This window comes from Pezoporus wallicus, unplaced genomic scaffold (assembly GCF_028554395.1).
Source record: "Pezoporus wallicus isolate ANWC-B61680 ecotype Strahan unplaced genomic scaffold, APGP_CSIRO_Pwel_v1 contig_3181, whole genome shotgun sequence".
NCBI lineage: Eukaryota > Metazoa > Chordata > Aves > Psittaciformes > Psittacidae > Pezoporus > Pezoporus wallicus.
Window position 1 is genome coordinate 4,701,246 of NW_026641700.1, and position 13,333 is coordinate 4,714,578.

The 13,333-nt window shown below is 47.5% G+C and overlaps 1 protein-coding gene across 1 annotated transcript in view; it reads right to left on the reverse strand.

Annotated features, from left to right (window-relative positions):
• Positions 1-5,175, reverse strand: part of KAT2B (lysine acetyltransferase 2B) — a 43,827-nt gene extending 38,652 nt beyond the window's left edge. The window contains exon 1 of the mRNA XM_057424887.1: positions 4,951-5,175. Within this exon, the coding sequence (XP_057280870.1) occupies positions 4,951-5,175 (225 nt within the window). The remainder of the gene's footprint in view (positions 1-4,950) is intronic.
• Positions 5,176-13,333: the final 8,158 nt, after the last annotated feature.

The window sequence follows — 13,333 nt, forward strand, 5'->3', positions numbered from 1 at the left end:
GTTACAAAGTGGGAAATCATACTATCCGATATCTCTGGGCAGTGAAAACTGAAACTCTGGACAAACTAAAGTTACCGTTTCCTTTCAAATACTGAATATACTGATAGCAGGTCAAAAATAAACAGTGGAAAAAAAAACAAACCAGCACATTTTAACATATATTGTTAGCATTTTAATTTAAAAAGGATGCACCTTAAAAAGTTACAACATTGCACCGGTTTTAAGGGGGGTTCAGGTATCTCAATAAATAAATGAGGAATGTTACAGTAACTTATGGACTAAAACATTCCTCCCTTTTCAGGTAGTGAATATGCAAACTTCAAGCTAACTTAATTACAAAGTAGAAGACACCAGCAGTTTTAAAACTGAATTTCAAAACGACTGTTATGCTGGGCTCTCTTTCCAACTCAAAATCATACAGGTTGCCCTGTTTCATGACCGAGATGAGATGCAAAGCAGACCAAACAGATTATACATACACAACATTAGAAACCTTTCTATTTCCAGCAAGCATAATTATTCTAGAAAAAAATATTTTTCTTCCCAAGAGCCATGCGAGTTTTTTCCTGCAAGCAAGAATCTCAAATTGATGCTTTTAACAAAGCACGTCACACAAACTATAACAAATAACATGGATGAATTTAAAAGGCATATTTTTTTTCTTACTCATATGTCCAGTACCCAGCAACCAGACAGTTAGACACTGCTTGGCGAGCCACTCATGTATCAGGTGGCCCATAATCAGTTCAATGTTCAGCTTTAAGGACATGCTCTTTATTGATCAATCCAAGTATCTTATTCCCTGTATTTTCCAGTTTCACTTAGGCTACCATATAAAGCTTTTATTAATAATAGCAGCCCAATTCCCACCTTGTAAAGGTAATGGAAGATTTCATACTTAATTTAAAGGAAGATGCTTTAATTGGGCCTGCGACATTATAAAACAGATTCACCCCAATATGATGATGCTTTAGATGTCGTGTATGTCTTCTTCTGCACTTCTGCAGAAAACAACTTTAATACATTTCAAGTTTAGATTCAAGGATCTGTACTCACACTATACAGAGCCCAGCAGTAACAGCCAAGTCTGCCTCCTCTTAATCTGTCTTACGAAAGCCAGGTAAATACAAATATTTAATTATTTACCCTGTGAACTCCTATTTGTGTAGAATCAGGAAAACTCCACAGAGGTCACTCTAGGATGAGAAGTGGGGAAAAGTGCTTCTAGAGTTTACTGCAGCCTCTGCCACTCACTAATCTGCCATAGGGCCTTGGCCAAGTCATCTCACCATAACCCTTCCCACTCTGTCCATTTTGTTTATCTAAAGCACAGTCTTTCTTCAAGGAGGTCTTATTCCCAAATGCCTTAGCCTACAGTACTTATAAGCATCCAGACATTACTGTAAGATATATACTGAGAAATGACCAATTTTACAGAAAACTTAGTATACTAATAGTACATATATCAATTTGTTCATAAGAAAAACTCCCAGTGAGACTGGAGGGAGTTGTATTTGCACATACTGTAAACCAATAGGGGAAAGAAAAAGCTGAGACTTCCTCCTACATCTTCATTAAAAATATTTATGTGTGCAAGTCACATAGTGTTGCTTTTATATAAAAAAGTGCTGCAAGCTTGCATGCCTAATGCTCAATTTCACACTGGATGAAACCAAAATGATGTATATAGCCATTCATACATGCACAGATACAGCAAATGCCAAATACAAAACCTGCACAACATACAGCATTACTGTGATGTTGCGAGAAATGTGCCAACTCCTAACATATATCTTACTCTCCCCAAACTTGGATGCTTAGGAAGATTTGTCTTACACAGAAGAGCCTGTTACCTTCTTTCCACCCCAACCTTTTCTTACACAAGTGGAGCAGCTCAACAGCTACAAGCCTCCAATTCTTTACCAGGAAAAAGAAACAAACCCCACATTTCTCTAGGCTGGAGAGCAGCTTCCTTAACTTCATTTTTGTTCTGCTCAGAATACACACACACTGAATACGTCTTTGCCAGCAGTCTTCGACTGCATTTCCCATGAAGAAAAGGGATCACTGAGGAAGGTCCACGAGGTCCCTCCTGGGGACTGAGCACCCTACCTACCCCAGAGCAGTGTCTTCCACCCTCTTCTGCTCAGCATTTCTGCTGTCACCTGTGACACTCACTTCTACACCACCAGCAGCCTCTCCATCTTCTAGTGTTGCTGCTCTTCATCCCCAGCAAACACAGGCTCCCTGCCTCTGCTACTGCCAGCATCTCTGTGTGCTGAATTCTGTGACAAATTCATGTGGGAGAAGATGATCAACACTGCGGGATGCTTTGTGCCATTACATATTTTGTGCACTCCAACTCGTACAGCTCTGTGCATATTTATACAAGATTCACATACAGCCACTACACGAATGGACACGGACATCCCCTTCGGAGATGGCGTTTGCCTTTTCGCATTCTTTTGCACTCACACACAGAAACCCAAAACAAATGGGAGAGAAGTTGCAACCCGTAGTAACGAAAAGTCTGAAGTTACACTCCACGCCGCTACAGTTTCTTGCAAATCACTGATGTTACCAGCCAAGCAGTGTCTCTTTGGAGCACCTGCCAGATGTTCAGGAATAAAAATAACACATTCTCCCATCCCGCGCCATCCTTCCTCCTTTATCCCACAGGACCAGCCACTTGATTAGTTTACAAGGAGCTTCCCCTCTGTCTACTTGCTTCTGTTTTGAGATCTGAACAAGCCATGTGCCAGATAATTACTGAAGAGAAATGAAATAGCAAAGGTTGGTTTTCCACTTTAATCTGCACACAGAGCAGTGTTCAGAGCTGTGGCTGTGCCTAGATCCTGGCTGGAGGAAAAGGTTCTGGGATATCCCCAGCCACAGGTCCTGCTCCATTTGTCACTAGAGCATCAATGGGGCATGCACCCTGGACTTCCTACAGAAGAGGGCCAGCAAGGATACCCCAGCAGAGCATCAGCAGTACAAGCTATCACCTTGCGGACAACACCACCCTTTGGGGCAACACTCCTCAGGAGAAGGCTTTTGCCCTCACAAAGATCATCTGGAGGTACACCAGGAAGAGAACTGACCAGGGAAGAAAAAAAGCAATTCACACAAACATACTCCTGACAGACAGCTTCATTTAACAGCAAGCCTTGGCAACAATAAAAAATGGGGGTGCAAAGGGGACTAGGCACTGGGAAAGCTTCCACCTACGCCACACAGCCACCAGTTTCAAGTACACCAGCTGCTCTTTTAACTTGCTGACACCAGTGTAATATTTCAACGTGCATGTATGCACCAAAGCTGAAGCAGAGTTGCCTCCACATTTGGCAACAGCCAAAAAATTGACATGTATGTGGCTTCCTCAATTTGCCCTCACATGACAGCATTGCACCATGCCTTCAGCACAGTTAAAGCTCCTTGCACCACCAGGCAGGACTATAGAGCTGTACTGTGATGCTTCCTCATGTACATTAGCATTTAGTTTTGCCTTTCACTTAACATTTGTTGCTTAACAACAAATTTGTTATTCACCCTGGAGAACAGAAGGCTCCAGGGAGACCTTACAGCAGCCTTCTAAAGGGGGCCTACAAGGAATCTGGAGAGGCACTTTTTACGAGGGCATGTAGTGGTAAGACAAAGGGGAATGGATTTAAACTGCAGGAGGGTAGATCTATATTAGATACTAGGAAGAAGTTATTTATTGTGAAGGTACTCAGACACTGGCACAGGTTGCCCAGAGAATCTGTGACTGTCCCATCCATGGAAATGTTCAAGGCCAGGCTGGACGGAGCTTGGAGCAAACTGGTCTAGTGCAAGGTGTCCCTGCCCATGACAGTGGGCTGGAAATAAATGATCTTTAAGGTTCCTTCCAACCCGAACCATCCTGCGATTCTATGATTTGCCATCAGTAAGAGAACAGAGAAAATGAAATGCACATTTCTCACAATCAGCTATTTTCAATGCTGCAAGCATTAGTAAGGGATCTGACATCAGCACTGCCAACTTGAACACGTCAGGCCCACTGTGCATCCAGGAATTGCCCTAACAGCAGCAGCGCGGCCAAAGCTGAGAGAGAGCACATTGGGCCTGCTCTGCATGCCGCATGTGCACGCACAGCCGTGCTGTCAGAGACCTCCGAGGCCAGCAGCTCTGACCAAGCCCCCCCTTACCTCCAACAAGCAGGCAAGTCCCACTTCTCCCACCGAGAACAGAACCGCGGGGAAAGCGCTGGTGGAGGGAAGCCCAGGGCAGCTCTCCCGAGTACGAGGGCAGGCGCTGGAGGAGCGATCCCGCCGGGGCAGGGCGCAGGTGGACGGTGATGCCCGCTGGCCGCCCGGACACTGGGACAGCGCTACGTGACCGGCGGGGACACAACTTTCCCAAAGCCGGAGGCCGCGCCCCTTCGCTCTTCTGCCAAAGCAGCTGGCGACGGTGCCAGCCCGGAGCAAAGGCTCTGGCGGTGTCAACAGCGAGGCAGCCGCTGCTCCCCCGACCAACCGGCGGCTCCTTCCTCTTCCGAGGCCGGGACAGACCCCAACGGCTGTCCCCGCTCCCCGCCGGGATGTTTACGCGGCGGGCAGCTGCTAACGCAGCGCTCACCGCCGGCACCGGGAGCCGCCCCGCTCGCCGCTGCCTCCGCGGAAGGACGGGCGGACAGACGGACGCCGGGGACGGGCACCTCCGCTCCGCCCGACTCGGGCAGGGGGAGGGCGGCGCTGCCTGCGGACCCGCGTTCCCTGCGCTCGGGGTTTATTTTTGCGGCCGTCGGCCGACGGATCCACCGGCACCGCCACTTCCGCGGGGAGCGCAGGGCTGCAGCCGGGCCACCTCCCCCTCCCGGCACAGCCCTTCCCCACCGCCTTCCTCCCTCCTTCCCCTCCCTCCCGTCAATCCCCACCCTCCTTGGGCGGGTGGGCGCCCGCGGCCGGGTACCTTGCAAGCGGAGTAGACACCCAGCTTCTCCAGCTTCTTAGCCCGCGGCGCGGCGCGCAGCTGCGCTTTCTTCCCGGCGGTGCGCGCCGAGCCAGGTCCCCCGGGGCTCTCTGCTGCGCTGCGGGCCGGCCCCCCGGCGGCCACCCCTCCGGCGGCCGGGGAGCCCTGCTGCGGCCCGCCGCCGGCGCCCGCCGCTCCGGCCCCGGCGCCGCCAGGCTCCGCCATGCCCGCGGCGCGCCGGCAGCCGCCGGTCCGGCCGGCCGGCGCGGTGCGGAGCGCCCGGCCCTAGACCCTCCCCTCCGCCGCGCCGCCGCCGGCTGCTCCCCGCGGGGGGGAGGGAGAGGGGCGGGAGGAGGGACACGCCGCTCCGCAGGCGGCTCCTGCCCCGCCGGGAGGGGGGGGGGGGGCGGCACCCGGTGCTGCGCGCGTCCCTGCGCGGGAGCTGCGCGGTGGCGGGCGATGCCCTGCGCCCCGCGGAGGAGCGGATGTCGGTGGCACTCGTAAGCGGCGGCCGGTACAGGGCAGCCCCAGGGGGCTGCGGGCAAAGTCGCCCTGGAAAGAGGCGGCACAGGCGGCGCTCCTGAGGCCCGGTGAGCCCGCGAGGCTGCCCAACCTCGGTCCCCCCCTTGTAGTGACATTACTTTGTTTGAATTAACCATTGCACCTCCGCACTGCGTGCTTTGCAGCCGCCTTTAAATGGTGTGTTTTTCGCGCAGCTGGCTTCTAATCCAATATATAAACATCAGTCAGTTTCAAATGCTCTCGCCCAGCTCCTCTCATCATGGTTTTGGGGCTTGTTTCTTGTTTGTTTGTTTTGCTTTGGGGGTTTTATTTGTTCACGGACAGGTGTTAACAGCAGGTCAACTTAAGTTGTCGCAAAGGGATTACCTTTTAATTGAAAGACAAAATTAAGTGATCCCGCCGCAGAAACTGCACGCTATGCACAGTGCTTTGGTTTTGAGGCAGTTACGCTCCGTTGCACGTATGTAAAACCCGTGGTCGAGCTGCGAGAAACCGCAAATGACAATTGTGTACTGCGGCATCACGGTTTAGGAGGTCACGATTGAGGCTGGGCGTGTTTGCCTGGGATCTGCGGCTCTTTGATGTGTAAACCTGGAGTAGCAATATTATTCCTTAAGGAATCACAGCGTGTGAACACCCAGGGCCTTGCCACCTTGCATGGGAAACGAAACGAAGACTCCAGACTCGTGTGAAGTTAGGAGTAGTATTTGGAGTGGAGGAGAGAGGGAGAAAACATTTTCCTCGTGGTCTCCCTCTTCCATCACCTTTCTCAGCTCCTGGGGATGTTTTCAAGCATCAGATTATTCATTGAGCTGGCATAGATGGAGGGGGGGGGGGTGTGTGGAATAAACGCTGTAGTATTTTAATGAGAAGGGGATCTGGGCTTGGTAGTTTGGTGTTTTTTGGCTGAGGTTTTAAAATCAACAGGGGGTTGACGGGGGGGGGGGGGGGGTGATGGGGGAGGTTGGGACCTGCCCCTGGGGGGAGGCCGGGGCTGGCTTCGGGCTTCGCAGCAGCCGTGACAGCTACCCATAAAATGGCTGCTGCCATCCCCGGGGCTTTAAGACAGACTGTTAAGGTGGAGGGAAGGCTGCCCTCGGCGGCGTCGGCCCCGAGCGTCGCGGAAAATAAAGGGAAACAAACCCTCCAGTTCGTCGTAAATTTGAGAGAGAATTATAGGGGGTTTAACTATTTTTTAGAGTGCCTAAATCGTATTTTCAAATAACAGATTAGCGATGTATGCAACAGCCGCTTAAGAACCTCTTCGCTTGCATATTTCTTGCCAGTTAGGGTTAGGCTTTCTTCTCCGGCTTGAAAAGGAAACTGCTCTTGCTTAGCTTCACTTTCAGCTTTCCCACTGCGCTTCCTCGGTAGCAAATGTTACAAGTGAAGAGTGCATCTGGAGCAAAGTATTGCCTCCTGTGGACCACTTAATATCCGTGCCTGAACACAGGCAGTTTTTCTGGGAGCTGTAGCCTTTACATCCCGAAGTGTGGGATTTATTTTTTCTTTTTCTTTTTCTTTTTATTAAAAGACAGCGCCAGCTTCTCCTTTAAATAGCAAACTAGTGATAATTAACCCACCATTAAGGCTGCCCACAAATGAATTACTAGCTTCAACTGTGAAAATACGACTGCTGTTTTCACACAGATGTGTAACTCCCCTGATGCTTTGCTAAGACCACTCAGTGTGCATTTATGCCTGAAGCTGCACGCAGGGTGTTCATGGCATTACAGCCTAGGTAAACAGCCTTATCCTTTCACCTTATTCTTCAGGGTCCTTAAAAGTCTAAGAAGCTTTTGCTTCCATGTAAGTAAAATCAAAGAGAAGTTGTCATAAAGTAGATACTTTGGTTAAATACCCGAATATTTGTTTACATTTCATGGTGTTTGTGAGGGTCTAGTGGGAAAAACATTGCCCTATTCCATACTGTAAGACACCAGCTAGTATACGTATTAAAAATACTTTTACTGCAGTCCTTTCTTGACTCCTCAAGAGCAAAGCTGTCCTGCAATACTGTGTTTCTTTTTCATCCCCTTTTTACCTTGCTGCTCGCTAGGTAACCGGAACAGTAAGTACCAGCCTATGGCTGGGGATACAGTTACTATAGTAACATTTATAAACACGGAATTCACTACACATGCAGAACTACTGCTTACTGGAAGTGGCTTAGAAAGAAATCACTCTTCAGCTCAAATAGGTAAGTCTTTGTCTTTTTTAAGTCTTATTTAAATTATCACTTTCATTCTGTGTGCAAATGCATTGTTAAAAAAAATAATAAAGATACAAGAAAAAAGCTTGACTTTGTCTTAAATTGTTCCAGTGACAGGTAAGATATTACATTCAGTAATAACATAAATGAATAAGGAAGGAAAAGATCAGTTGCCAGCTGGATGGGACTATAACCTGGGCTGTGTTGACTGGTGGTAGCTTCAGTAAATGTAATTTGGCTGTAACAGGTTACACTAAGTTAGGAAAAAATGAAGAATTTAGTGTTTGATGGCTGAGTGTATAGATGACATTCTCAATTTCATATATCCAGGTTGGCTTTTTCTGTTGACTGAATTTACAAGCAAGTACATGTTAATTTTCTACTTGCAATGTGTGTGTAACTCTGAGCACAACAGAATCACTCCAGTGCTTATGTTAAACATGCACTATGAAGATATTGAATTAGACTCAAACTCCATGTGCTGTCTGAAAACCCCTCACCACGTTGCTCAGTTCCTGCCCTTGGGGGCATGTCAGTGGGTTTGCACAAGTGGAACTGACTCTGGAACCAATGGTGGAAGCTGAGTGAGACGAGCTGCCTGCCTCTACGGCTCCGCTCGCAGTCTCAGGTGAGTGGCTGGGTGTCCTCAGGAAAACTGCTCATCTGGATTGAATTAAGCAAGCCTGGAGTGGGATGAAACATGAATGCCAGTCCGTGTGATTCTCCCCAGATCGCTGTCGTTCTGCTGGTAGCCCCAAGGAGGTCCCTGCTCACTGCTCCCAGGAGAAACGCATCTCGTGTTTGCTGCTCTCCCTGAATTCACTGCTAACACTGAACAGGCTTAAATGCAGAAGAGTGTGTGCTATTCCAGCAAAGGAGGTGGCTGCATTCTTGATGTCACAAAAGAGGAAATTAAAATGCAGTTTAGGGTGTGCCTGATGCCTGGTTGTTGCCTAGTTGTCATTTAGGGGTTTTGGGGCCTATCTCGGTCTCATAAAGAATGAGTCAACTAATAGCAGCCTTATGCTGAATGTTTAGATAGACCACCCAGCCCATGGCTGAGCTCTAGGAGCCTACCTTTTTACTCCTCATCTCCATCTCCCAGCCTACTTGAAGCCCTCTGTCCCTCTCTTTTGTTCAAGATGGGACTTTCTTCCTGCTCTCCCACCTGTTTTTATTCTTACCATTCAATGCAAATGTGAAAAGCGGAGCTCTTTTCCCTCCGGGGAATTTCTCAGAGCATAAAATCCTATTGTGTCCTTTCATTAGCACATTCCTTGTGGGTGAAGTGGCCTCCCTCTTGGCCACCACACGCTCAGGACTGCTATCAATATTTTATGAATCACTGGAAGTATGAACAGTACAAAAGTTTAGTTCATTATGCTGTCTCCAGCATCTTGTCAGCTTCCCATGGTGCTTACATGTGACTTTAATAATGCAGATGGCAGGCCTTCCCACCACTAAGCTTTGTCTACTGCAGGGAACCTCGCAGAGGAGGTTTTTTAACTCCTAAAAGTTGGGTAATTTTTAAAGGAAAACACGCAGGAAAAATAATGGAGAAAATGTCATTGCAACGCTCATGGCTGTTTTTGTAACACAAACTTCTCGTTAGTGATGGAGCACTTGGCAGTTTTTATTCACTTCTTACCCAGAGGATGCTCTTCCTGACAGTAGTCAGAGTTGTGATTTAACACAAACCGAGTGAGAAAACTAAAGGCTGGGCTCATGCAGCATAGAGAATTTACTGCCTTTGCCAGTACAATGTGAACTGTGTATGCCAAGTTCAGAAGCTGCCTGTTAAAGTTCTTTAGCCATCTGAAATCACTATGTAGGCATATACTGTGTTGTTTTGTGGTAGTGAGAGCTCTAGATTGCTTCATGCAAACATGGGATGTACTACCTATTTTGCCCTTACTTTTTCTCTCTTCTGCCTCCCCACATTATTTCTCTAACATCTTTTTCTCTGTTTCCTGTTACTTAACACATGGCAGAGATCCCTGCAATTCTGTGGACCCCATTAGTGTACTTTGGCTGTGCTTTGGGGGTTTTGCCAGCCACCCCATGCCAGTGTAGGGCAGGTTGGTTGGTGCTGGCAGCCTCATAGATCCCTGGGTGACTGGCACAGGTTCAGCTGGCAGGAGTGGGAGGGAAGGGGTGTCTTCCTTTCTGCTACCTGCACCCAAATAGCTGCTGATTGGGCACCCTTGATATGACACTGGTTTAGGCAATAAAACTCTGCATAGGAAATACCTTACATTTCTGTAAGATGAAGTTACACTGGCCTAAGCACATCTGACTGTGCAAGCTAATCCTGGGCCCTCCCCATACTGGTGTGGGAGAGCACCTGGGAGTCCTAAGAACTAGAGACACAACTGCATGCAAGACTACTAACCACGTGGCTAAGCTGCAGGACTAAACAGGTTAAAACCCTTCATTTAGGCCAACTGTAACTGTGGTGTGACTGGAAAAAGCAGAGGAAATTCAGGAGCACAGCAGCAACCCCAGATGTGGGCTTGTGGGGTTAGTGTGTCTCTGGGAGGAGAGTGCAGGAGGCACAGTTATGTTATCTTTACCCATCTTCTGCCACAGCTTTCTCTTTGTGGATCCCAAAACCTCATGTACCTCCTCTCCCATGCCAAGCCCAGCAGGCTCAGTGCTTCACAGCCTGTCTGCCCTATGTATGGGCTCAGTGGGTTATGAACTGGCACCTCTGGCCCACCAAGACAGACCCATCTACTGGGCAGGGGTGCAAAATATCTGGAGTGCCAAATGTTTTTGCCGTTGCTTTGCTCCCCCCATTTCCCAGTTCAATGCATCCTTCCAACTGAGGAGCTGCGCCTTTGCCCAGGCAGACAGTGCCACAGATTATAACTCATCTAATGAGGGAATGCTTCCACTTCATAGAATGACACAAAACCGGTGGGCCTGGAATGTCAAGATTCCAGTTTTGGACAACACTTAGGAAGATAAATAAGGATACTAATTATCCTAATTTATTCCACAATTATTTTAATTATTAATTGCTTCCTTCTTTCTTGCCTATTACCAGGTCTTAGAGGTGGGAGTGTTCCCAAGTCCTGAAGGCAGGCTCTGCCCCCAGCATGCTCCTGTGACTCACCAGGTTCATCTTTATCTCTTCCCACACCTTTCATAACAAGACTTCCTTGAAGCTGTGGCAGTGCTTCTGGGGATACAGTAAGTAGGCTACTATGCACACCTAAGTTGAGTCACTTGGGAGATGTCTTGTTCCTTCTGCAGCTGGTTTTGGAGGATGAGAGGGCCAGCTCTGCTGAACTGGTGGAAGGTGTAGAGCATGGCTGCTGGGCTAGCAAATGAATTTGGGTTTTCAGGTGAAGAGTTTTTCAGAGATCTTATTATGAGCTTAAGGAAGGCTGTGTAAGGGGTTTCACATATTAGCTGTTTGCTGCTCTGGCCAAAGGTGAGCATGTAAAACAGGGCATACTGCAGGGCACTGTCAAGCTGCACCACGGCAAATGGCGCCTGCTTGGCAGGGGCTGGTGGCATCAGGCACAGTGCGGCTCAGGGAAGCAGTCCCGGCTATGCCAAGAGTCACTGCCATGGTTTCGGTAAGCAGGAGTGATGCATTCTCAAACAGTTTTGCAGAGGAGGTGCTAACTGTGTGAGAGAGGAAGGAAATCAGGGGAAGAGAAGCAGGGATGAACACATGGAGACAATGAAGCTGTCTTGTGGCATCACAGGCACATGGGAAAGGGGAGAACCTAGAGGGAAGTGCTGACTGAGGCATGAGGTAAAGCAGGGAAGAGGGGAAAGACAAGCAAAGAAGTCAATGTTCATTCAGCAAGAATTTGAGCAGTGAGGGCTGTTCATATGTATTAGCTGATAACACTGTGATGAGAAGCTCAGGGAGACTGTGACCTCCATTTTACATGGCACAGCCCTTCTTTGCCTCCTGTCACCCGAAGGTGGGCAGGCATCTTCCCTGTGCTGGTTTCAGCGGTAACAGCCATCATTTTCTGAGACCACAAGTATGTAGCAAATAATAAGCAATAATAATACCAGATCTCACAGAGGAAGGAGCTCAGGATGAGAGACTGTGTAAGTTAAGTGCTGACTGTGACAACTGTAAGTGAGGAAGAAGCATGCTCTGGGTGGAGACAGAAACAACATGTGTCAGAGGAAGATAAATGACTGCATAAGGGACTCTTCTGTTTGGATACAAATCAGACCCTGCATCCTCAAAGCTCAGTGGCACCTTTGCTAATTAAAAAACGAGAATGTAGTGTCAAACTGCAAAAGGCTTACTGGAGTGATGGTATCCTCTGCCATATGAGCCCGTGGTCTGCAGCATCATGCTTTGCCCCTTTTACAGACAGGGCAGTGTACAGCAGAGGCAGAGCAGCCTCCCTTTCCTAGGAGCAGGACAAAGAACTTACCAAGAGGCTCTTTGTTGTGACACAAAGAGTAAATATGATGTATCCCTCCTTGAAAACATACGCAGTCTCAAACTGTGGTTCGCTCCCTATTCTTCTACATCTTCTAATTTTTTTGATCTGCTTCTATTTTCAGCTCAGAACATTACACAGTGTTGGGTTTTGGCTCCCTAAATAGGCACAGAGAAACTGCAGTGAGCTAGAAAGCTGAATTTTCTTAGCTCTCTGAGGCTGAGAGAGCTTTAGCTTCATGTATTCTGCTGTCATTATCTCACTGTATCCTCTAACCTGACAGCGAAAAGCTTGCAAGTCTCTTATCTGTTTCTTATGAGGGAAATGCAAGGAGAGAAGGAAATACAGAACAATCCTTCTGCTTTGTAAGAGATTAACAAGGGAAATGTTTTATTTTTTACAAGGCTTTCAGTGATTAATATAACAACGTGTACATACTATAAAAAATTAGTATCAGGGCTGCCCTTTTAATAAATGTAAGCAAAATGATTGCAATGAAGAGTTGTAGTATATCTTGTTCTTCTACATTAATTATTATGTATATTATCCTGGTTATTTACACCTTGTAAGTAAGTAGGACTGTTTTGGTGCTGTGAAATTGTGATTTGTGAGCACTTACACCCACTTAAGAGATATAAACATCTATAAGGTATGCGAGTGTAAAGGATTAAGTTTACTGAAATCAACTAACATTTTATTGAAAGTTTCAATTTCCTGCCTCTAATCCAAGGAGGGTTTAAAATGGGTTAATAGGTAAAAGGCTGACTGAAAAAAAAAACACTTTCCCAGATTTTAATGTGTGTATTAGTCCTAACTATTCTCAGGCCTGAATGCACCATCACAATGACAACAGTGAAAACATTCGTGCCATCTCCCATTCTCAAACTATGTAGAATAAAGAAGGGACCTATGCAAACATATTTTTGCTGTTTTTTAAATCATGTACCACCTTACCTTGCCCCGTTGAAGTGGTGCAGCATTTCTAGAAGAGACCCATGCTCACCTCTTGTGGAGGTATGAACTTTCCCATAAACTGGTCCTACAGCGGATTTGAGAGCTGCAGCCACCTGCCAGCTCAGCTCTGCAAGGACAAGGCATGTTACAGCATCATAAGGGGGTTTTAAGTGACTCTGCTAATACTGCAGTAGGTATCCTCTGCAGAAGAGATTTTCTTCTTAAAAATTTATAATTGATCTATAATTATAATTGATTGGAGGCAGCCTGT